This window comes from Microcebus murinus, chromosome 2, assembly GCF_040939455.1.
Source record: "Microcebus murinus isolate Inina chromosome 2, M.murinus_Inina_mat1.0, whole genome shotgun sequence".
In the NCBI taxonomy this organism is placed as follows: Eukaryota; Metazoa; Chordata; class Mammalia; order Primates; family Cheirogaleidae; genus Microcebus; species Microcebus murinus.
The window spans coordinates 14,960,478-14,984,214 of record NC_134105.1 but is presented as its reverse complement, the minus strand read 5'-3'; the positions used below and the strand labels follow the sequence as shown (position 1 = coordinate 14,984,214).

General features: G+C 57.7%; 1 protein-coding gene across 3 annotated transcripts in view; it reads right to left on the bottom strand.

Annotated features, from left to right (window-relative positions):
* The window catches only part of EPHB2 (EPH receptor B2), a 176,406-nt gene extending 154,439 nt beyond the window's left edge, over positions 1-21,967 (bottom strand). For 2 of the 3 annotated variants that reach the window (XM_020281000.2, XM_075994868.1), the window contains exon 1: positions 21,868-21,947. In XM_020281000.2, coding sequence (XP_020136589.2) covers positions 21,868-21,928 — 61 coding nt within the window. In that variant the 5' untranslated portion in view covers positions 21,929-21,947. Of the gene's footprint in view, positions 1-21,867 lie in introns of all 3 variants that reach the window. The other variant, XM_075994870.1, reaches the window with a different exon arrangement.
* Positions 21,968-23,737: the final 1,770 nt, after the last annotated feature.

Below are 23,737 nucleotides of genomic sequence, written 5' to 3'. Positions count from 1 at the left end.
ATTTAAGCCAAATGAGTCCAGCTTGGATTGTAAACTTTCCAGAGCTGGGAGGAGGCTCTCCCCGAGGCCCCTGGGAAGTGGGAGGGGAGGCTCCCTGCTGGGAGTCTGGAAGGAGCTAGAACGCCCTGTCCTCAGTAGTCCTCCCTGCTCTCAGGCCTGGGTGCACCAGCAGCCCTTTTCCGCAGGCAGAAGCTAACGGTGGACTCTGAACTCCTTGGAGGCGGGTTCTTGACAACGGCCTGGAGGAAGCTCCAACACCGTGGCCCCCCAGGCCAGAGGGGTCTGGCAGAGCTGGTTCAAATCCCTGCTGTGCAGCCATAATCAGCCTTAGTTGCCCTCTCTGAGCCTTAGTGTCCCTGCCCTGCAGGGGTGTTAGGGGATACCGTGTGCGGAGCATCAGAAACCCTGCCCGACACAAAGCAGGTGCCCAGAGAAACGACGCGGTCATCCTTACCATCAGCACCGCCGAGCCGCACAGCGGGAGCCTTCGTCTGAGGCCCGAGTCTGCACATGGAAGGGAGCTGTGGGTGTCTGCGTGGGCGCCTCGATTTCTGGCAGGAGGGAGTGCCGAGTGCTTGGCAGCTCCTCAAGGCTCTGCATGACCCAAAAGGAGTTGAGACAGCAAAAGACCACTGACGCTCCCCTGGCACTCTCCTGGCTGGACGCGTCTCCAGGCCTCAGTTTCTCCACCTGAGGACCAGGGAGCCCTGCCCCGCCTGTCTCACACGGGTGTTGCAAGGCTCAGGACAGACCTCGGAGGGGAAGGGACACTGTGAACGGGACGGGGCTGTGGGAGGGAGGAGGGTCTGTCCTGCTAAGTAGGCAGCCGGGCCACAGCGGCTGCCGCTCCAGAGCCCCCTCGCCTGGGACAGACACAGGCCCCTGCCCCGTCCTAGAGCCCGGGACAGAGCTCTGTCTCCCCTGACTAAGGGGTTCCTGCTACGGGTGGCCTCTTGACCGTGGTTTTGTTTTTAGAGGCCAAGACTCCAGAGTCCTGGGTTCAACTCCTAGCTCTGTCCCCACCAAATCACAGCAGCCTGATGTCGCAGCATGTAATGAACGTGGGCTTTAGACTCAGAAGGTCGTGGGTTCAAATCCCAGATCCACCACTAACTGGCTGTGTGGCCTTGCGCAATTTACCGAAGCACTCAGAGATTCAGTTTTCTTGCTTGTAAACCAGAAATAATAATAGTTATGCCTCACAGCGGTAGCTTCAGTAGGGTAATACAGTTAGCACATCACGAGGCTGTGGTATGTGCTGATGGCCATTTTGTGAACCTACTTAAACACTTGGAAATGAATTATTTTTTAACATTAATATTAAAATTTTATAATATTATGATATTCTTTTGTCATTCATATCATTACTAATCACCATGTGACACTGCACAAGTCCTTGTCCTCTTTGGGTCTTGGTCTCCCCATCTGAAAGCAAAGGGGCTGATTAGGGAGACAGCTGGGGAGCGGGAACAGACAGAGAACTCGGAGAGTCCTGGGTTTGAAGCTCAGGAAAAATCCGCTTGGGCAAAGCCTTTCATCCCCCTGAGCCTCAGTTTCCTCATCTGTGTCATGGGTCTCATTTACCCGTATGCAACAGACGTTTGTGTACATCGTGTACCAGGTCCTGGGCTAGATGCTGTTTGACAAGACACAGACAGATGCTCTTGCGCCAGGTGATGGGTCCCAGTGACACCCCTGCCAGGAACGCAGGAGGAGCCACTGAGCGGGTGACAGGAACATGACCGTAAACTGCAGAGGGCCACGGTGGCAGCTGCTGTTGAAGGCCTCCCAAGGGCCTCCCACTGCAAATCAGAAAATAAAAGGGGGGGGGTCCCTAAATGTTTACCTGCCAGGCAAAAATAAGAGCCTTCTATGCGGAGGCACAAAAGGCAGCTTTAAAATCTAGTAATTGTGTGTGTGTGTGTGTGTGTGGGTGTGTGTGTGTCTGTGTGCGGGCGTGGAATGAAATGAGGTCATATGGAAATGGACTATTTTTATTTCAACAAGACATTTTAAAAATACTCTTAATTATATGAAGATGGGGAAAAGAATTTCTCAAAAATTAGAGAGGACTGTTAGAGCCGCCCTTGGCCCCCCACACGTTTCCCCAAGCCCCGCGGCCTCCTGCCTCCTGCCTCCAGGCTTCGGCCCAGCACCTTCCCTGGCCCCTCACCTTTCCCAGGGCCCCACGGCCCTTGGCTCCCAAGCCTGGGAAGCAACTGGCCCACAGATCTGGGCAGAAGGTGCCAGAATTCCCCGAGCCCCACCCTCCGAGCCCTGCCCAAGCGGGTTCTTAGCCATAACTCACGCTGGGAGGCAGGCCGTCTAGCTAGTGCACTGCACAGAGGAGGGAAGCTCATGGCCCCTGGAGCTCAGAGGGGTTGTGTCCCCAGCCTGAGGTCACACAGCCTGCACATGTCTGCACAGCCCGGAGCTGGGTCCTTGCCCCTAGACGGCGCCATCTTCCGGGGCAGCTGCTGCTTCTGCGGCTCCAAAAGCCCCGAGACGCAAGGAGGGCAGCCCTAGGACCTCGCAAATTCCCCTGGTGTGGACGGGACAGAGACTGGGGCACAAACTGGCCAGAGGCGTCCCTGGCGCTGACTTCCATGCCGCTGGCCTCTCCAAATGACGGTGACCACTTACTGGGCACTCACTACGCCTCACAGCAGCCCGAGAGGGCAAAGACTCTCCCTCCCATTTTACTGGTGGGAAGCAGGGCTCTGAGAGCTGGAGCGACTCGTGCACAGTCGCTCCCAGTAGAGCTGGCGCCAGACCTGGACACAGCGGCGTGGCTGCAGAGCCCCGGGGCAGCTGTCCTCCAGGGCGGCCCTAGCCCCACAGGAAAGGAACTTGTGCACAGGCCCCCGAGAGTCCCCACACGGGTGGACCTGGGCCCAGGCGGGGCTCCCGCCCTGCCCCTCCCCTTGCATTCCCCCCAGAAGGTGCAACGCTTGCTGGAGTCACCAACGAGGCTGCCAGGAGATCGAATTGTCAATACATTATTAATTTACATTTGAAACAAAGAGACAGATGCTTCCACATCACAGACACCAACAGAGCCTCCTGGGGCGGAGATGGGCCAGGGAGGGAAGGAATGCAAGGCCAGTCTCCCTACCCCCTACTCACACCGCGTGGAGCAGGGCCGGGCACGAAACCAGGGCCACCACTGATAGATAGCTTCCCATCCCTGCCCTCCGTCCAGCCAGCACCGTCTCCCCCAGGCTCCGTGGCGCCTCCTCCCATCCCCTGCTTTGCCCCTGTCCCCTAGTCTGTCCCCTCATGACCCTCAGAGCAGCACTTTCTGACACCAGTCAGATCCTGTCACCTCCTCAAAACCCTCTACCGCCTCTGTCTCACTCAAGGTGGAAGCCACCTGATGCCACCCTCCGCCAGCCCCCCGCTCTAGCCACACCAGCCCCCTTGCACATTCCCGCCGCAGGGCCCGTGCCCTGACTGTCCCCACTGCCAGAAGGACACGCCCCCAGGTACCCAGAACCACCTTTCCCTGCCTCCCCTCCCCCCACAGCTGGCCCTGGGACCTGCTGCAGTTCCTCTGCCGTGGTCTTCTCACCGCCACCCACACCTGACCCACTAACGAGACATTTAGCACAGCAAACCTCTCTGGGGCAGGACAGTCCACGCTGTCCCATAACCTGTCCACAGCCACACTGCTGCACCTGCCATCCGCGGCCAGGGAGCAGTGGGGGAAGGGCCTGAGGTCCACCAGACCTAAGCACATGTCTGTCCCCACCAGTCACTTCCCCCCTCCTGAGGATCAGGAACCTCATCCGTCCACCCAGGAGAGAAAAATCCCAGGGAGCCCTTCCTCCCAGGCGGCTGTGCGCACCCAGTGTATGAACTCCCGACGGCCAGACCCCTGATGCCAGATTCACCTCAGATCCCACCCCTAACCATGGGGCCTGGCCCTGTGCCAAGCCCTGCAGACTTCAATACCAGTCTGTTCAATTAAAGGGAGATGACGGGTGTCACAACGCTCTGCCAACTGTCACCCAAAAGAACAAACAGAAGCATATCTTCCTTTCACTCATCTGAGAACTGTGCCTTCATTCATTCATTCCTTCTTCCAATCAATACATATTAACTGAACACCTACTATGGGCCGGGCACTATGCAATACAGCAAGTCAGTCGTGCCCCTGCTCTTGCTCACTGGCTGGTGGGAGAGAGGGAGGTGATCAAAGAAACACACTAACGATTTTAAAATCATGACCTTAACAAATGCTGCAAAAGGGCAGCCTGTGGAGCTATCTGGGGCTCTGGGAAGACTTCCCTGACAAAGTGGAGAATGGGTGAGAGTTATCCAGGTGATAAGGGAACAGCATTCCAGCTAGAGGGCCCAGCCAGTGCAAAGGCCCTGTGTGAAGAAGCCTAAGAATTGTGAGGGGCTGGAAGGCCAGGGGGCTGGAACTGCAGGACCAAGGTGGGTGACAGAGCTGAGCCAGAGGGGGGCAGCCAGACCGAGCAGGGCCTGTGGGCCATGGGAAGTGGGGGTCTTTATCCCAACAGCAACAGGAAGTCACGGAAACATCTTAGAGAACCGACATGACTGGATTCGAACTCCCATCCTGGGCCAGGTCCTCCTAACGCAGGTCTGTGCGTCTGTATCCCAGCGTGGCTGTGGCTGGGGGGTATCAGGCTCAAGTCTCTCAATTTAGAGATTTCAAGACGAAAGATCACCTCCGCCCAGCATCTCACGCCCACCGTCCTCAGCACTGATCGCTCCCAAGTTGTCTGGGCGCCGCCGACCGACCGAGGTCCTCCTGCTGGCTGAGGTCTGCCCGACAGCACGGTTGTCACAGAGAATTAAAACCTGTCCGGAAATTTAGGGACCTTAGCACGGCTCCCCCTGTGATCCTAACTGGGAGGCATTACCCCGAGCGAGCAGATTATCAGGATGTGTAATTTCTGGAATAAACACAGCTGTGTTTGTTTCTCCGTGCAGGGCTCCAGACAGCGTGCAGCCTGGCCCGCCGCGTGCAGCTGGAGCCTCGCACCTTGGGACGGACGCCGGCGGGGGCCGCCGGGGAACACCCCTCCCGCAGGCCAGCGGGCGCTGTCGTGGGCGGGACTCTGCCTGGAGGCCAGTTCTGGGCCCGCAGGAAGCGAGCAGAGGCCCAGGAGGGACTTGAGTGTCGAGAAAGCTCCAGAGGTCCTTCCCCTTTGGGACGGGGGTGTCACAGCCGGACAGCTGGCCTTGGCATCGTCAGCCGTGGGAAGGGACCCCTAGCGAGACAGGTCCACGTGCAGAGCCCCGAGAAGGTCGGAGTGCAGCCCCCGAACTTTCCAGATGGGAAGACTGAGGTCCAGGCAAGGGGAACGCGGGGAATAGGGTAAGGCAGGAGTCCCCAACCTTTCTGGCACCAGGGACCGGTTTCATGGGAGACAACTTTTTCACGGACTGGGAGTGGTGGGGGGAGGATGAGGAGCGGCCGTAAATACAGACGAAGCTTCACTTGCTCGCCTGCTGCTCACCTCCTTACCTCCTGCTGTGTGGCCTGGTTCTAATATGTGGCCCAGGGGGTGGGGACCCATGGCGTGTCACACAGAGCAGGGCTTCCATCCCAGTCCCACCGCCCGGGGACTGTGCAACCACGGGCACGTCACGGGCAACCCCTCTGAGGCTCAGTTCCCTCATCTGCAGAGTGGGGTGGCCATGTCTACTCCAGGACTGTTTTGAGGATTAAGCAGGATCTTGCACAGAGAGGGTTTGTGCAGTGCCAGGCACGGGATAAGAAGGTATTCCTCACTCACTCACTCACTCACTCAGTAGTTGTTTACTGAGTACCTGCTACGTCCCAGGTACTATGCTGGGCACCTGCAAACCAAAGAGACACAAACCCCTGCCTTTGTGAAGCTTACCTTCTTACACGGAGAAAAACGATGACTAAATAATGCTGCATTTTTTGTTGTTGTCATTATTATCCCCATTTTACAGCAGGGTAAACTGAGGTTTGGAGTGGTTAAGAAAATTTTTAAGTGCCCATTTATTTTTATTCCACCTCACTCTCAAAAGGGCTAGAGGCAGGTGTCAAATAATCCGTCTAAGTCTTCACAGCTAGAAAAGGGAGTCACTGATTTTAAAGCTCTTCTCTCCTTTGGAAAGAGTTTTAGAGGCTATGGGCCTAGTTACAAGTTCCAGCCCTGTCACTGGCTTTGTGTGACCTCAGGCAGGCAGCTGCCCCTTTCTGGGACTCAGTTTCCCTGCATGCCCAGCTCTGGCATTTTAGATTCTGGGATGGTTCTCAGGGTGCTGCTTGGGTTGTCCAGGCTCTCTGGAAGAGCTGGGCCCCACCAGGTGCCTGCCACCTTTCCCTGGCACCAAGGAGTGAAGTGGGCAGGGTGGGACAGGACCTGGAGGCACTCCCTGGGAGCTGGGGACTCCAGCAAGGGGAGACGGGAAGCAGGCAGCTGCCCTGCCCTGACTCGTTCACTCTGCCATGGTCCCTACCATCCCGGTCTAGTCTCCAAGGATGTGGGCTTCATCCTGGCCTCTCCCACTGCTGGAGCAGCTGGCCAGGCAGGAGCAGGCTGCACCCGGAGTCTGGCATATAGAGGCCAGGCCCACGCAGCCCTCCTGGCCTCCAGCCTGCCTCTCCCTGCCCTGGATCCTCCTCCCACGCCAGCTTCTGCCGCATCTTCCTGAACCCTCCCCTACTTTTCATTTCTTCCAGGGGCTCCCTGTTTCCTCCAGCATCAGCTGTAGCCTCTCCCTCTAGCCTCTCCACTGGCTCAAACCTCCGCTCTCAGCCTCCCCTCCCATTTCCCACTTTCACACACTTCGACTCGCGGTGGCTTCCACGAGCCTGCCCCTTTCTGGCCTCTAGGCCTTTGGGTAGGCTGCCGCCTCCGCTAAGAACGGCATTTATTCCTTAATCCTACCAGGCGAATACGCCTCCAGTCAGCACGGGCTGGGAGACTTTCCCCTCCGCACTCAGCACACCCCGTCTCACACACAAGCCTGTACCAAAAAGTGTGACCCTGGGCACACTTCAAACCTCTCTGAACCTGCTTTTACAGCTGCACAATGAGTGTTAACAACCGCGGCGCAGGGCTGTTGAGAGGAATAAATGACAGCGCGTCAGGAAAGCACCCAGGATGGTGCCTGCACGCAGGGGAGGCTGCGACAATGAGGATGGAAGAGGAGGAGGAGGAGAAGAAGGAGAAAGAAAAGAAGGGAAAGGAGAGGAGGAGGAAGAGGAAGAAGAAGGAGGAGGCCTTGCCCATCGTCTCCACTGGGATATAATTCTTTGCCATCAGAATGTGGATTCTCTTTCATTTCTGTCCATGTCCCCTAGCATCCTAGAGGGTTTCAAAAATAATTGATGACGGATGGACGAATGAAGGAGCGGGTGGGGTTGTGGGAAGGAGGGAGGGAAGGATGCATGGAAAGATGAACAGGCGAGTCTGGAGGAGACCGGGCGTGCTATCCCGGAAGCCTGGCGGCAGAGCGTCCCACCGGCAGGGGAGGCTTCTGGGGCCAGATGCCAGCTCTGTTCCCTGCCATTGCCGCTCCCCCGGCTCTGAGCTCCTGTGCTCCTGGCCAGCATCAGCCTGCTCTCAAGGTGGAGTGAGTGGGAGCCCGGGACAGCTGACGCCCAGGGGAGTTCCAGCTCTCCCCCACCTGTCACCAGGCTCTGAGAGCACCAAGCCCTGACAGCAGGAACAAATCTCCAAAAGTGTGAGCCAAGTCAATGGGAAAATAGGATTTACTCTGCCGAAATTCACTGTGGGGGCCAACTTCTCCGGAACTTCCCAGTGTAGAAACTTTGGCAAATCCATAGTCAGTGGCTCAGCAGGTTTCTCCAAACCTGGGGAGTGTGCTGCTTGCTGGCTCTTTCCAGGGCCAGAAACTGGAGGATAAGGAAATATCACAGTCTGGATCCCACAGGGAAACTGAGGGGGAGAACTGCATTCTGGTGTTTGTTCATTCATCCATCGATTATCCACCCAACTATCCAAAACATGCACCCTATACACCCGTCCAGGCATCCATGCAATCTCTACGATATCATCTTTCTATCTAGCTATCCACCTAACTATCCAGCCAGCCAGCCAGCCAGCCAGCCAACCATCCAACCATCCAACTATTCAATCCATGTTATCTCCATGAAACTATCTTTCATTCTTTCTATCTGTCTATCATCCATCTAATGATCAACCTGCCCATCATTCTTCTAATCATCCAATCTGTACACTCACCCATCCAATCATCAATCACTCAACCACCCACCTAACTGCTCATCCAACTGTCCAAGTGTACACTATCCAACCAGTATGGCTGAGAATCTCCCAGTATGGTGGGGGGATATCAGACATACTGGCCCAGTACCCAGTATGGTCTAACCTGGGCAATATATAAGAGGCACATGCAAGGTACCACCAAGGACATAGAGGCCACCAAGGACAGAATGGGGAGGATTCAGAGAGAGAGGTCAGGGCAGCCTTCACAGGAGGAGATGCTCCAGTTCGATCTTCACGAGCAGGGAGATTTGACCAGAGAGAGAAGCTGAGAAGGGTACGCAGGCCAGGGGGAGGGGCAGGTGCACATGAAACAGCATCGTGGGTCTAGGAGGCCAAAGCCTTGGTCCTCATAACTACTTGGTTAGCTGTGGGTCCCCAGTTTACCCAAGTCTACCAGATTCTATAATTTCTCTTGATTCCTAGAAAGAAAGGGCCACGTCCTACAGCAAGCGGGTGAGAAGTTGCCGTCTGTTGTCCTGGACTGTGCTCTGGTGGCTACAACACAGGTAAACCTGGACGACAGAAAAGTGGGCGCCCCACAATTGTGTGGAACGGGCTTTGCTGCCAAGCAGACCCAGGTATAAGTCCCAACCTCACATTTTGCTGCAAGTTATTTAACCTCTTAGTCTTCCCTCTTCTGAAAATAAAGAAGACGCTAATAGCTCTGTATGCTAGGCCACCATGAGGACCGAACGAGATGGTACAGGTGGAGTACCTGGCACGCCATAGGTAATACTGGCCATTCTTCCCAGTCACTGCCAACACTCAAGTCCTACTGTGTGCCAGGCAAAGTGGTCTAAAATAGTGGTTAAGAAAGTAGGCCCTAGACACACATGAGTCAATTCTCAGTTCTTTGTCCATGTCTGCAACTTATGTACAAATGGGTTAGGAAAACACACACACACACACACACACACACACACACACACCACGGGGGAGAGGGAGAGAGCATACACACAAGTGAGCAAATGCATTAAAAATGTTCACAGTTGTTGACTCTTGGTGAAGGCTACATGGGTTTTTTTTTTTTTTTTTACTATACTTTCAACTTTTCTGTATATTTAAAATATTAAAAAGAAGATGAAAAGAAATCAGTTTTTAGGTGGGCACAGTGACACATGCCTGTAGTCTCAGCTACTGTGGAGCCTGAGGTGGGAGGATCATCTGAGGCCAGAAGTTCGAGGCTGCATTGTGCTATGGTTGTGCCTATGAATAGCTACTGCACTCCAGACTGGGCAATATAGCAAGACCCCATCAAGAAAGAAGGAAAGGAGGAAAAGAAAGAAAAGAAAGGGAGGGAAAAAAGAAGGAAAGATGGAAAGATGGAAAGAAAGAAAAGGAAGGAAGGAAGGAAGGAAGGAAGGAAGGAAGGAAGGAAGGAAGGAAGGAAGGAAGGAAGGAAGGAAGGAAGGAAGGTCTTTTTCAATGTATCTTGGGGCCAGACAGCCTAAGATTGGTTCTAGCTCCACTATTACAGGCCAAATGACCACGGGCAAATTATTTTCCTTTTCTAAGCCTTAATTTTTTAATCTCTAAGATGTGGGTAACAACGATACCTAGGCCCAGTGTGTGGTCTTTAGCAAGTCCTCGAAAAATGCCAGACGCTGCTGTTATTATTACTACTATTACTCCTCTCACTGAGTAGCTGAGACCCTGAGGCAAGGGAGGGGTTCGGTAAAAAAAAACCTGCTTTTTTCATACATGAGCTCTTTTCATTCCCCAAACGCCACCATGGGGTAGGTGATATTCTCCTTGTTTTATAGAGGAGAAGCTCAGGCTAAGGGGGGACAGCTGACTCACCCCAGCTGATGCAGCCGGCAGGCGGAAAAGCCAGGATTTGAACACGGTTCTGCCTGTCTCCACATGGGGATCCTTCCCCCAGCACCTCCTGGACTGGGGCCCAGCCTCACGGCCTTTCAGCTCCAGAAGGGGCCGGGCACAAGGGAGTCCCGCTGCTGGCGTGGCTGTGCTTCCGGGCCAGCGCGGCACCCAGCGTCGGGGCCCCTCGGCAGCTCAGGAGCTCTTTGCCGCCGTTCTCCCCGAGAGCCACGGGAGCTGCCATCTGAGGCCGTGGGGAGTGACAGCTGACGCTGACGGGGACAGGCAAGAGGATGTCCTGGCCAGGGCCGTGACTCGTACAGACTCCCTGGGCCACGGCCTTTCGTGGGTTCCAGAAAGAGCCTGCGGGCTCTGGCTGAGGCTGTTCCCAGGCTCTGCCTCCCCGCGAGGGGCGGAGAAGCCCCATTCAGGCAGGACGCATCCCACTGTGCGCTAAGCCGCTTTCTCCCCACTTACACGTTTCAGATGCTTTTTGTCCTTCCGGCTTCCCATGGACTCAGGCCAAGTGACAAGTTGGTGCTGCGGACATATGTCGTCGCCATAATGGGAATGTTGACCCCACGCTCTCTCCCCGCTGGGGCCAGGCAGCTTGCACCCCGCCCCAGCGCTTGGCACGCCCCATTCTCAGCCACACAGGACCCCTCCAGCCCCAGACACATCACACACACTCGCAGCCCCATCCCGGCCTTTGCAGACGTCGCTCCCACCGCCTGGCATCCGGCCGCGCTGCCCGTCACCTGGCTGCCCCTTAAGAAGCGTCTTGGAAGTCGCCTCTCCCAGAAAGCCTCTTCTCACCGCGTTTCACAGTTCAAGAAACGGAGGCTCAAAGACGTAAGTTAAAAGGGCCAAGGTCACGCTGTCTGTAAGTGTCAGAGCCAGACGTCCAGCCTGGCACGGATCTGTTCTTCGACCACGTGCTTCTCATTCATTCCACCAACTCCGCCCTGACAAAGAGACCCGGGGAAGACGCGCTCGCCGCCTCCAACCACGGCTGCAAGACGGGTCTGCTGCTCCCGGGCTGTTCTGGACGGTGGGAGACACGGACCACGCAGGGGAGTTACAGGAAAAGAGACTCCTCAATTCAAGGTGAGGAGGCACGTTCTACCACCCCCACTGCTACCAGCTGTGCGACCTCGAGCAAGTCCCCGGAGCCCTGTGAACCCCAACGTCCCCGTCTGTACAATGGCGGTAACAGAACCCTTGCTATTTCTTTACCCCAAACACCCACCACGCCAGAGCTTGTAAACCACCAGCCAGGGAGCCACGTCCAGCTGGCGAACATGGTTTCGTTTGGCCAGGACTGGATTTTAGATCAAATGAGCGAACATTCAGACACCAGTTTTCCCGTAAGCATCAGAACTTTGCAGATCAGATCTGGCGAAACTGGACACGGATTCCTGCATGACAGCATGGTCAGGAGGGTGGCACCTGCCTTGCTCAGACGGGTCGTGTGCTCTTACTGGGTGCCACTGTGCACCCCACACCCAGCCCCCCCACCCCCCCTTCACAGCTGGGCCAGCCTGCGAGGCTGGGGCCTGCAACCAGGACTCTCACTGGGCTTGATCTCCTGCTCGGGCAGCAAACAGAAGCCCCATTTCTCGCTCAGTGTGTGGTTTAACACATGAAATTGGACCATGCACTGCTCAGGGACCCTTCCATGGAATTGATGCTCAGAGCTCAGAGGCCCCACCTACCCACTTCACTGTTGGTGCAGATCTCCACGTGCTCTGGGGCCAACCTGTGGTCCAAAATGAGATTGATGGCAATGGGCCAACGCACTTAGAACTCTTACTTTTCCCCCAAAGCTTCCCTACTCCTGCAGGGGACAACGCAGGAGCTGCCACCGAGGCCACCCATCCACAGGCTCTTTTATAGTTGAGTGAAGAACACAGGTGCTCCCTGGAGCAGCCTTCGGAAGTGACTGAAATTATCATTCCCCATTTACTGATGAGAACATTGAGGCCCAGAGGGGTGAACCGACCCACCCCGGGCCACAAGGGCACCTTGGACCCATGCTTTGAGTTCAGTCCCACCAGGCCAAGGCCTCCTTCTCTTAACGTGTAGGGTCCTTTACTGCACGAGCGTCTATTTAGAGCCCGCCATGGGCCAGGCCGTACACTGTGCAGGGGGAAGTGCAGAGTCCCTGGCCTCTCGGGGACGCAGATGACACTGGCAGACGACGCAGGCAGAGAAGGGCTGGGGCTGGGTGGGGAGGAATAGAGGCGGGGAATGAGGTTTCTGGCTGCTGCTCCCCACCCCTGCACTGGACTGTGAACTCCCTGTGTGGGGGGAGGGGCTGTTTCCAAACACGTTTGCCGCAGTCCCTGCCCTTGCTAAACACGAAGCCACTCTTCCCACAAAGGGGGTCCAGATCTAAGTCTGGACCACAGGTTGACCCAGAGAAGTGGGAGAGGCGGCAGGGGGGCCACTGAGTCTGAGTGTTGCCTGATTCCGTGGATCAGGACGTGCTGGGGGGAACCTGGACAACCCACAGTCAAATTTTCTGTATTAAATGGAAAAAGGGGCCAGGCACGGTGGTGCATGCCTGTAGTCTCAGCTACTCGGGAGGCTGAGGCAGGAGGATCACTTGAGCCCAGGAGTTTGAGGTTGCTGTGAGCTAGATTCACACCACAGCACTCTAGCCCCGGTGACAGAGTAAGACTCTGTCTCATGAATAAATAAATAAATAAATAAATAAGAAAAGAAATGGCCTTCTCTGGAACAATGGAGTAGAAAACCAAGCCCAGGATGTTTTCCCTTTCCTTGAAGCTGATGAGGAAGCCTGGGATGGATCTGAGCTGGCTCTGTGACTTGCTCTGACCAACAGAAAGCTGTAGAGATGACATTTGGTGACATTAGAGCCTAGCCCTCAAGAAGTCCTGTGGTTCCTGCTTCACTCTCTTGGGAGCCAGTGCCATAAAAGCAGCTCAGTCCAGGCTAATACAGGATGCGAGATGGTGAGGAGGGAGCAGGGACCCAGCCTTCCCGCCATCCATACCAGGGCCTCCAAGACGCATGTTGAGGCTGTGATGGAACCTTCAGCCCAACCCAGCTGAGCGCAGCCTTGTGAGTGACGCTCACCCCAGATGGAACAGAACAGACACCCGGCTGAGCCCAGCCGATCCACTGAATCGGGAGAACTGAAAAGTCATTGTTGTTTTACGTGGATGAGTTGTGGGGTGGCTCATTACACAGCAACAGGTAAGAGATGCACTTTCTAGGGGCAGAGCCCTGTGCTTGTTGTCACTCTCCCTCCTTGCCGGGGGCCTAGCTCTGGGCACCATGTCCTGGAGCTGGAAGGGGTCTCCAAAACCACTGAGCCCCACCACCTCATTTTACAGAAGAGGCAACTAAGGCCCAGGGAGGAGAAGAAATTGACTCCGGTCGTACACAGAGTCAGGGGCAGAACAAGGAGACAACTCAAACCCTGTGGGGGCCAGATGAGGAGCACAAATGTGTTGGCCACAAGCTGGTGGTGAGCTGTCCCCTGTGCCTACTATTCGGCTCCAGCCAACTGTGGCCATGTGGGAGTGTGGGCCCAGCGAAACCAGATTGTCTGACTTTTCAGAGGAGCCAGAAACAGGCTTTTTTCTTTAAAAATCTCTTGATTTTCAAATGTTGGCTAAGAATTCAAATTGGATTGGTGATCTCCGGGCTGTTAAGGCTGGCTTTGGGCTTTGAGCTTGGTCTGGTCACTGGCTTTGGTCAAGTCACGTTGTCCCCCGCCCCAGGCCTCAGTTTCCTCATCTCTAAAGTGGGCGCTGCGGCTCCTGCCCACTTACAGGATTGCTGTGAGAACTCGATGAGTTGATACATTTGGAATAACAAGCTGCAAACGGCCCTGTGGCTGTTCCACCGTGTCAGTTCTCTGCGGAGGCGCCCCTTACAATGCAGTGAGTTAACACCCGATTTGTCTACGTTAGAACAACATTATTCTGACCATTATGACAGAGATTGCATTTTTATGGCAGGTTTGTGAGTTCCAGAATGCTCCTGCTTGCATTATCTCAGGATGTTGATGGAGTTAGAGGCTGGACGGCTGCCTCGGAGACCCTCGCCAGAGCCAAGCCTTACCTCTGAGCAGGGAGGCACGTTCTAGAAGTGGCAGAGAGCATGAGCTCCGGGGTCACCCCGGCCTGGGTTCGAATCCCCACCTCACCATTCCCTCCCTAGGTATACCTGGGCCAGTCGCTCTCAGAGCTTCAGTTTCCTCATCTGCAAAATGGGCATAATAAGGCGGCCACGTGTGGGGCTGTTGGGGCCATCGCATGGGGCAACCTGCACAATGCCCCCAGCATAGCGCCTGCCGCAGGAACTGAGGGATCATCGCATGGGGCAACCTGCACAATGCCCCCAGCATAGCGCCTGCCGCAGGAACTGAGGGACCATCGCATGGGGCAACCTGCACAATGCCCCTAACATAGCGCCTGCCGCAGGAACTGAGGGACCATCGCATGGGGCAACCTGCACAATGCCCCCAGCATAGCGCCTGCCGCAGGAACTGAGGGACCATCGCATGGGGCAACCTGCACAATGCCCCCAGCATAGCGCCTGCCGCAGGAACTGAGGGATCATCGCATGGGGCAACCTGCACAATGCCCCCAGCATAGCGCCTGCCACAGGAACTGAGGGCCATCGCCACCACCATGGCAAGGAAGTTGGTGCCTGGCAGGCCTGGCGTCAAGAAGGAGGGCATGGCCTTGAAGGATCCCCCCTTTCCTGGATTAGGGAGGTCAACCTGGGGTGGAGACTGGGCCTCTGAGGAACACCTGGATGGAACCCAGAGAGGCAGGCTGGAGGGGCCTTTTAACCACCCAGCAAGAGCTGGCCAGCCCCTTGCCCTGTAAGGCTGGGGACAGGAGGGGCGGGGAGAACCAGCGACAGAGAACCTAGTGCAATGGCACCCCCGTCCCCCGACTCTGAATCCAGTTCCCACCGGCATCGGCAATGACAGCACACAGTTAACATCTACTGCTCATCACACCCGAGACACACACGCAGCTCAGCCTCCGCGGACTAGCACACCCGCTCCTCACAGCCGCCCCAAGAGCTGGGGACTGCATTTGAGAGATGAGGGAACCAAGGCTCAGAGAGGTTCAGTACTAAGCCAGAGGACACACAGTAAGGGACAGGCTGACTCCACACACCCTTCGTCCAACCCCCAGGCTCTGCTGTTCATGGAACAGGGAAGGGGGGGAGGGCTAAGCTGCAGGGCTGTGGGATTTCAGAGAAAGGAGCCAGGACGTCTGGCCGGAGGTGAGGGTGTTGCTGACATTTCATGGTCACAACGGCTCATGAATACCGGGCACAGCCGAGTAGCAGGGTTTTCTGCTGGTCACTGTCCCCACCATGAGCCTCTTGACAGGAGGTATCTCCACTCTGCAGATGAGGAAACTGAGGCTCAGAGAACGTATCACTTGGTCAAGCCACGGAGCAGGCAAGGCCTCACCCTCAGAGGACACTCCCACTCCCAGGGGCCTGCACGGGACAGCAGATGGCTCCAGGAAGCTCACCTAGTGAGGGTGGCCTCGGTAAGCCCCCAGGTGACACAGGGGGCTGGGGAGACAGGTGTCCCCTCCCCCACCCTCCGGAAGGCAGCTGCTTTAAAAGGCCCTAAAAGGCTTTCAAGGCAGCCTTATCAGACAGACTGCGGTGCTGATCCCAATCAGGGAGCTTCCAGGTGCTGCCACAATCAACGGTCGCTGCCCCACCCCTGGGAGCTGTGCAAACATTCTCTCCCTCCAGCCTTCCCGCCTTCCCCGCTTGCCCTCTTTTTATGCATGAGCGGCAGGCAGCCTGGCCACTGGGCGCTAACTCTGATTGATTTCACTTCATTTCAGTCTTTTCCAGTTTCCTGCTGAGGTTTCTCTTCCTCTTTCCCAGGAGTCCTGTGTTTTATCTTAGGCCACTGGGGGGCAAATTTGCCTGCCCAATGAAAGAGTGTGTTAAAAAGACAGATTTCTGACCATGCAAGGTGGCTCACACCTGTAATCCTAGCACTCTGAGAGGCGAGGATCGCTTAAGCTTAGGAGTTCGAGACCAGCCTGAGCAAGAGCGAGACCCCTGTCTCTACTAAAAACAGAAAAATTAGATGGGTATGATGGCACACACGTGTAGTCCCAGCTTCTTGGGAGGCTCAGGCAGGAGGATCGCTTGAGCCTAGGAGTTTGAGGTTGCAGTGGGCTGTGATGATGCCACTGCACTCCAGCCTTGGGCAACAGAGCAAGACTCTGTCTCCAAAAAATAAAAAAGAAACCACCATATTCCCTACCCTTGTTCCCCATCTACCAAATCTCCAGCTAAGTCAAGCCAAGTCCGCCCCGATCTGCACCCGCCCAGCCCTTGGTGGGAGCACAGGTCCCTGCCTTGCTCGGCCCAGGCCTCCTGTCACAGCCAGCTCCATCTGCCCCTTCCTGTTAGGGCCTTTCTGTATGAAGAGAGTCTCCGGCCTAAACTCATGGGTGAGCTCTGGGCAGGCACGGTTGACCAGCCACTACCCTGGGCTGAGTGCCCGGCAGAGCTGCCCAGAGAACCCGTCCCTGCCTTGTCACTGATGCCGAACTTCAATGAAGGAGGGCCAAAGGCACCAGGAATGACAACCCCATGGGAGGGACAGGGGCCACAGCAGGGCTGGGGGCTGGGAGGAAGTGGGGAGGTAAACCCAGGACTCCAGAGACGGGGGACGTAAGCCCTACTGTGTGCCCCGTGTAGACTGGTATTTTCACAACCATTGTGAGAATCTCACAAAACTATAGCTCCCTGCCCAGGAAATCCACATTAACACCCCATGTTCTGTTACGATTTCAGGGTGATCACAGAGGACTTACGAGGTCCATCTGAGAGCCCCCTTGGGCTAAGAACCTGAGTTTTCTCCCCTGCCAGGGTCCAGAAGGAGGCAGAGATGGGGCCCGAGTCCACCAGGGTGGGGAACCTGTAGCAGGTGGAGTGGGTTGAGACACTGAGGGCCGATCTGTTGCCTGGACAATCCAAATGCCAAAAAGGGGGCCAGATGAGGATGCCACCATCACTGACCATGGGCACTGCAGGGGAGGGACCTCAGAGAGGTCGAGACCAACATTTAACGTACATGGCCATGTGCCCGAGTGCCGGACACTTGTCACGGTGTTCACGGGACCCCAAGAAAACTAAAGTCCAGGGAGTCTGAGCTCCTTGCCCCGGAGCACTCGGTGTGTGCTGGGATTAGAACCCACGTCTGTTTGTCCCCAAAGACTGTGGCTTTTCTCCACCCTGCTCTGTCTACGAATTCAGGGGGTCCTGCTCCCCACCGCAGCCAGAACCCCCTCTCCCTCTCAGCACCTGACACAGACTGGGTGCCTGGTGACTCTTTTAAAATATATAGAAGGACAGAGGGATGAATAAGTGAATGAATGAAGTCAACTTGCTTTTGAATCTACAGCATTTGAGTTTGAAATCTAAGCCCTGATTTCCAGGCTAAGACGGACACATGAAAGCAGCCTCCTTTAAAAATGAGAAGCAAAAGAAACAAACATAAAAGGAAAACCAATTCCGAATTAATCCCACTGAAGGTCGCAGGGTGTTAGACAGGTAACTCCTGAGCAGTGGGCCCAGCGGGGCTGGGATGGGGGTGGGAGAGACAGTGGGGGCAGGGAGGCAGGCTCCCCAGCCCCATCAGAGGGGACTTGTCTGGCCAGCTCAGCCACGTGAACTCTCTGCTCTGGCTGAACTGGGCTATTTATTACCCCAGACGCTTCCCTGCCTCTGTGCCCAGGCCATCCCCCTGGTGTCTCCGTCTGGGAAGATTTCCTTGATTTCCCCAGCCAGGTGGACCTTCCTGCGTCTCTGTGTCATTCTCCTGACACCGATCACATGAAACAACATGATACGGTCACTCGGCATTCAGTCCAATCCGTGTCCCTCGGCCGTCAGTGCCGTCAGTTGCTGAGCGCCCAGGTGGCCGGGCACGGTGCGGGGCCCTGGGGACGTGGCAGCAAACGTGGCGGATGAAGTCCTGGGTCCACAGGCTCGTGGGCCAGCCAGACACTAAACAAGTCCCTGACACTCTTTCAGGTGGCAGGGGATGTTACGAAGCAAAACAAAGCAGGTGGGACAGAAAGTAGCAGAACTGGGCCTGCTCAGACGAGGTAATCAGGGAAGGCCTCCAGGGAGGTAGAATTTGAACAGAGCTCTTTAGATCACAACTGTGGATGAAAAAATGAGCCAGATGGGTCTCTGCCCTCAGGGAGCCCACAGTCTAGCGAGGAACAGACAAGCTGGCCTTGTCCTCACTGCACAGGACCAGATCTGGCTCCTCGGAACATCACACGCACTGGAAGTTAGCAATCTTCCCAAACAGGAATCTGGCCAGGTCCCTCGATGGCTCAAGAACCTTCAGTGGCTCCCACTGCCCTCAGCATCAAATCCAAACTCCCCAGCCTTCCAAGCTAGCCCATCAGGGCCTGCGCTGCCCTCCATTCTCAGTCTCACCGCCCTCCCACTGCCGTCCTCAACACCCACCCCGCCTCGGACACAGAGTGAGTGCCTGATCATCCCGCTTCCATGTCTTCTCAGATGCCATTTCCTTTCCCAGGCAAAACTGTCCTGGTCCTCTAAGTCCCAAAGTCAACCTCCTCAACTCCTGAGAAGAGCCCAGTCGTCGGCGTGACAGGTGGCCAAGGGAGCTTCGTTGCGGGGAGAGTCAATAGTGAGAAACGAGGCGAAGCACACAGCCATGAAAGACGGAATAACCGTCTCCGTCCTGAACCGCCCCTGCTGCTCCGGGCGGCTCGCGGCTTCCTTCTGGAAGCACTCCGGGTGCACTGGCGGCGTTGCGTCTTGCCAACTGCTTTCCCTGCCAGCTTGTCCCTCGCGTCCCTGCCTGCTCCAGGGCTCTGCACCACACCGGCCAGAGAGGACACTCCACACGTATTTGGAGAGCAAACGGGCAAATGTAAGGAGACTGCTTTTCTCTAGACCTCAACCTTTGCATTCCATCTAGTGGGTCGGCCACCGGCCTCTTCTCCTGCTGGGCACGTCCCTCTCTAAGCCCTCACGCCGCATGCTCCACACGAGGAAACCATGGTTCCATTGGGGGGTCTCATGGGTTTGGGGAGACACTGAGCTTACCATGCTAACCCAGGTGCACCCTTCCCCCAGCACACACCCCACCCCCTCCTCCCTGCGGCTCCACAGGCCGGAGCTGGGGATTTCCTAGGGCCCTACCGGCCAGGCCAGGGGGCGGAGGGAAGGGAGTGGTGGCCTCGGGCTGCCCTCCCACTACACCCCCACCCCTCCCAGCCTCAGTCCTGTTTCCACAGTCCTGCGGCTCCCAGGATGTGCCGCAGGCAGCACAGCCGTCCCAAAGGCCACACCGAGTCCTAAAAGACAGACTGCCCTTATCGGTTATCTGGCCGAATCTTCACAAACACCCCATGAGACAGGCAGGATGGGCTTCATGATCACCCTTATTTGACAGATGAAGAAAATGGGGCTCAAAGAGGGTGAGTAGGGTGCAGATGATGGGATCCCAAGAGATTAGCCAGACCGCTTTACACCCAGGGAAACTGAGGCCCCTATAGGGAAGACAGCTGGTGCAGGGTCCCACAGTAATTTAGAAGCAGACCCTGTCCTCCCGCTCATCCGCTCTCCCCATCCAGCCGGCCGGCTCTCATTAACCCCAATGGACTAAATTCCTTAGTGTCCAGGGAGCAAAGAAAGGGAGAGGCTGCAGCAAGGTCTGGGGGTCCACCGCGGCGTCCTCCTCCCGCCCTGCTGTGGCTGCCCTTGCCCACCCCAGCCCCAAGCAGCGATCCCCTCCTGTGACGTCAGCCGTCCACCAGCCCTGTGTCCAGCGCCAGGGTCCAGTGTGGCCACAACCCACCAGATTCCAGCCGCCCCCTGCCAGGGCCACGGCTGGACAGACATGGCCCTTCCATCTACCCCGAGGTAATTGGAAACACACCCAGGCCTCTTCCAACGAGAGAGGGGCCAATTTTCTTCCCCTCCAGCACCGCTGACTGCAACCTAAATAGCAATATTTATGCCAAGCTCCCCATAATACTGTAAACATCCCAACGTATAGTGGGCCAATGCATGAGTCATTTCCCCAAAGCCAGAGTTAATAAGTGGTACCTCAGCCATGTTCCAGGGAGCTCCCGCCAGCAGCCGGGGCCAGGGCTGCCCTCCACACCCAGGGCCCAGGGCACCTCAGTGCCCCGGTGGCCCCAGTCGGGAAACCACAGGCAGCCGCCAAATCCTCCAGGAGCCGGAGGACAGCTGCCTCGGTGCCAGAAACTGTGGCTGCCATCCAGGCACACCCCCACCCCTGACTGCGGTAACCGAAGCGCTCATTACGGAGAGAGAAACTAAAGTTACAACACAGGGTCCCCCACCACGCGTGCCCAGAGGCTGCAGCCCCCATGCCTGGTCTGATGAGTTTTGTTTAAGCTGCAAGAGGGGAAGGGGCTCCCCACCCCCACAAGTGGCCTGAGAAGAGGGTACACCTGCTTCACCCCTCAGCCCATGGTCGCAGAATCCTGGAAGGGGTTACCTTGTTTGGGGGCAAGAAAACCTAGCAAAGTGGGTTCCAGTTCGCAAGACCCAGGTTCTACTTTCATCACCCAGTGGCCATGAGTAGGTCACCGGACTTTTCTGAGCCTCAGTTTCCCTATCTGTTAAAAGGGAGTAAGAATCACACTCACCTGGCTTCCCCAGAAGGCTTATTTTGAGGGATCCAACAAAATTGTGAGCGGGAAAGCACTTTGTAAAGCTTAAAGTACCTTGTCAACTATGCAGCACGCTGTAAACCACAGAGAACTATGTATAGTGCAAAGTACTTCATAAACTGTAAAGCGGTTTGAAAACTGTAAAGTGCAGTACACATGAGAACCATTATTCACATTCATTTCTTGCCCTGCGAACTCGGCCATTCGTAGTGGACACACCCAGACCCCACTAACTTTCCCTCCAGAGCAAGCTAGCTCGGGAGACCTGGCAGCCACCCCTGCCCCCCTGGGGGTCGGGTGGTACCAACACACGAGGCCATGGAGAGAGGGCCCGGCGACCCTGGCCAAGGCCAACACATGGCAAGAGCATCTGGTCCGGCCCTGGCGGCAGCTGGAGAGTTCCCGGGGCTCCAGCCGCCACGCTGAGCTCTGCGGCCGCGGGGCGGTGGCCGGCACGGGTGCCCGGAGACCCCGCGCGGCGGAGAGATGCCCACGGACCCATCCCCCCAGTCCTCCCGGGGAGGGGACCCCATTGTACGCCGCGGGCGATGGGCAAGCACAGACGCGGAGGCCGGCGCACTTGCTCCCGCTCTCCGGGGCGCCGGGCCCCATCCCGGGGGCGCGGGCTGGAAGCCCCCACCCCGGCCAGCCGCGGTGCCTCCCTCCGTCCGCTCCCTGCCAAACTTTCCAGCCCCGACTGCGCAGGGCCCCCGGCCCGCGCCCTGCACCCGGCGCGAGCAAGGCCAGGCCGGCGCCAGCGGCTGCCCGGCCGGGGGCGGCGAGCGCGCGTGGGCAGCCCCCAGCCCTGGGCGGCGCTCGCCGGGCTGGCTACAAAGCCTCGGCAAGATGGTCCCTTCGCCTCTCCTGGCACAGTCAATCAGCGCCCGCCGCTCCCCGGGCGCCCGCGGGGCCCGCTCCTCCCGGCGCGGCCGGACACACCTCCCTGCGGCCACCTGCGCCCGGCGCCAGCCCCCGGGCAAACTTTGCGGGCCGCGGGGCGGAGGTGGGCGCCGCGGCAGCCCGTGCCCGGCCGCTCCCCGCCCCCATCCCCGCCCGCCGCTCACCTTCCACGGCGGCGAGCAGCGGCAGCAGCAGCAGCGCGGCCCCCAGCCTCCGCAGGGCCATGGCTGCGCTTCCCCGGGCCTCGGGCCGCGGCGCCGCGGGGCTCGGGCGGCCCGGGCGGGAGCGCGCGCCCCGGGCTCGGGGGGCCGGGGGGAGCGGCGAGGCGCGGCGCACACACAGCCGCCGCCACCGCGCAGCCAGCAGAATGAGCCATCCAGCCCGGGCAGAACGGGGACCCGGGCTCCGCCAGCGCTGGGCACGGCCCACCTGAGCCGCGGGCGCGGGGGGAGCCCGGCCGGGCCGCCGCCCCCCACGCGCGCCCCGGCCCCCGGCTGGCCGCGCGCCGCCCTGGGCCCCGTGCCCCCAGCGCCCGCGGGGCCACCCGGGGGCAGCACGGGCGCTGGAGCGCGGCGACCCCTCGCACCCCGGCGCCGGAGACCCCGGGCTCCCCCCGCGCAGCAGTGGTCTCTCCCGGCGCTGTGGCTCCTCCAGATAAAGCAGCGATTTCAGCCCAAATGTTTCTCAATTTTTATTGAATGCTGCAAAGCCGGAGAGCGTCTGGCGCGGCTGACAGGGGCAGGGAGAGGGGACCCGGGGGGAGGGCGGGGGAAGGGGCTGCCCAAAGCGGGGGCTGGCCCTACCTGTCAGGGCTGGGAGTGCCACCCCCTCGCCTCAGCCCTGCCACCCGGGTCCCTGCGGCTTCGAAAGGGACGGAACTGCAATGAATGAAAAAAAAAGGGGGGGGGGTGCTGGGAACAAAACAGGCGGCTTTCCCAGGCGCTGGGGCTGGGCTGGGGCCTCCGACTGGGAGAGTGGGCCTTGGCGCTGACCCGAGGGCCTGGGGGTGGGGGGGTGTCACGCTGGCAGGGGTGGGCTGGGCCCTGGCAGGCAGACCCCAGGCCTCCCCTCCCTGCCTTGTTGTTCTGAGCGAGCCCGCGAGCCCCTCCCTGCAGACTCTTCTATCTGTGCATAGGGTTTCTCTTTCTCTGTCGATCTTACTCCCGATGCAGTTGGAGGGTGGAGGGGGCCTGTGGAGGGTATCTGGGGGGGGGGCCCACCCCGCGCTGTGGAATGGACCTGTCCGTGCAGCCATGGTTTTGTGCACGGCTGTCCCCTGGGGGAGGACACAACCCCTTGTTCATCCCCGTGAGCCCAGCCCTGCTCTGACAGCCTTCATCACCATCATCATTAACACGCTGTACTGAGACCCGGATGGTGGGTGGGCTGCAGGGGCCGGCAGGCATCGCCCAGGCAGGGCCCCTGGGGTTCAGAGCCCACTTATGTCTAAGGCGACTTAACCAGGAGCTTCGCACTCTGAGGAGTGGGTGGTGTAGGAGCCCAGTGGAGGAATGGGCAGTTTAGGGCGGTTGAAGTCTATGGCACCCAGACCTTTTCTGTCCCTTTGTCCCACAAACTGTCAAAATATCCCAGCAATCCCTTCCCTTTGAGGTCCACTCTGCAGTCCATACCAAGAAAATGTCACACAGACTTTGAGAGTCCATCTACGGTTTGGAGAATTGGGTCATCTTTTGAAGCTCCAAGAGTCCAACCAAAATAGGTGTCATCCTGGAAGGCCACCAGGAGGAGGGAAGACCTGGGAAGGAGACAACTAGAGTGAGCGGGGAGAGGGGAGGAAGGGAGGTTCCCCCTCCTGAGGCTGCAGACTCCTCATCAGGATCCAGGTCCACTGGCTGGGGCCCGTTTTTATTTTCAGTTCCTGCTTGTCAGAGCTCCCAGGGGACCTAGGGTTTGAGGGACCCCGAGCTCGCCCCATCTTGAGGCAACACTCCCTCCCCTGGGCAGGGTGGCTCCAAGCTATGGCACTTGCCAGCGCCAACCTGGTGCATCTAGATGCCACTTCCAAATTCAGGA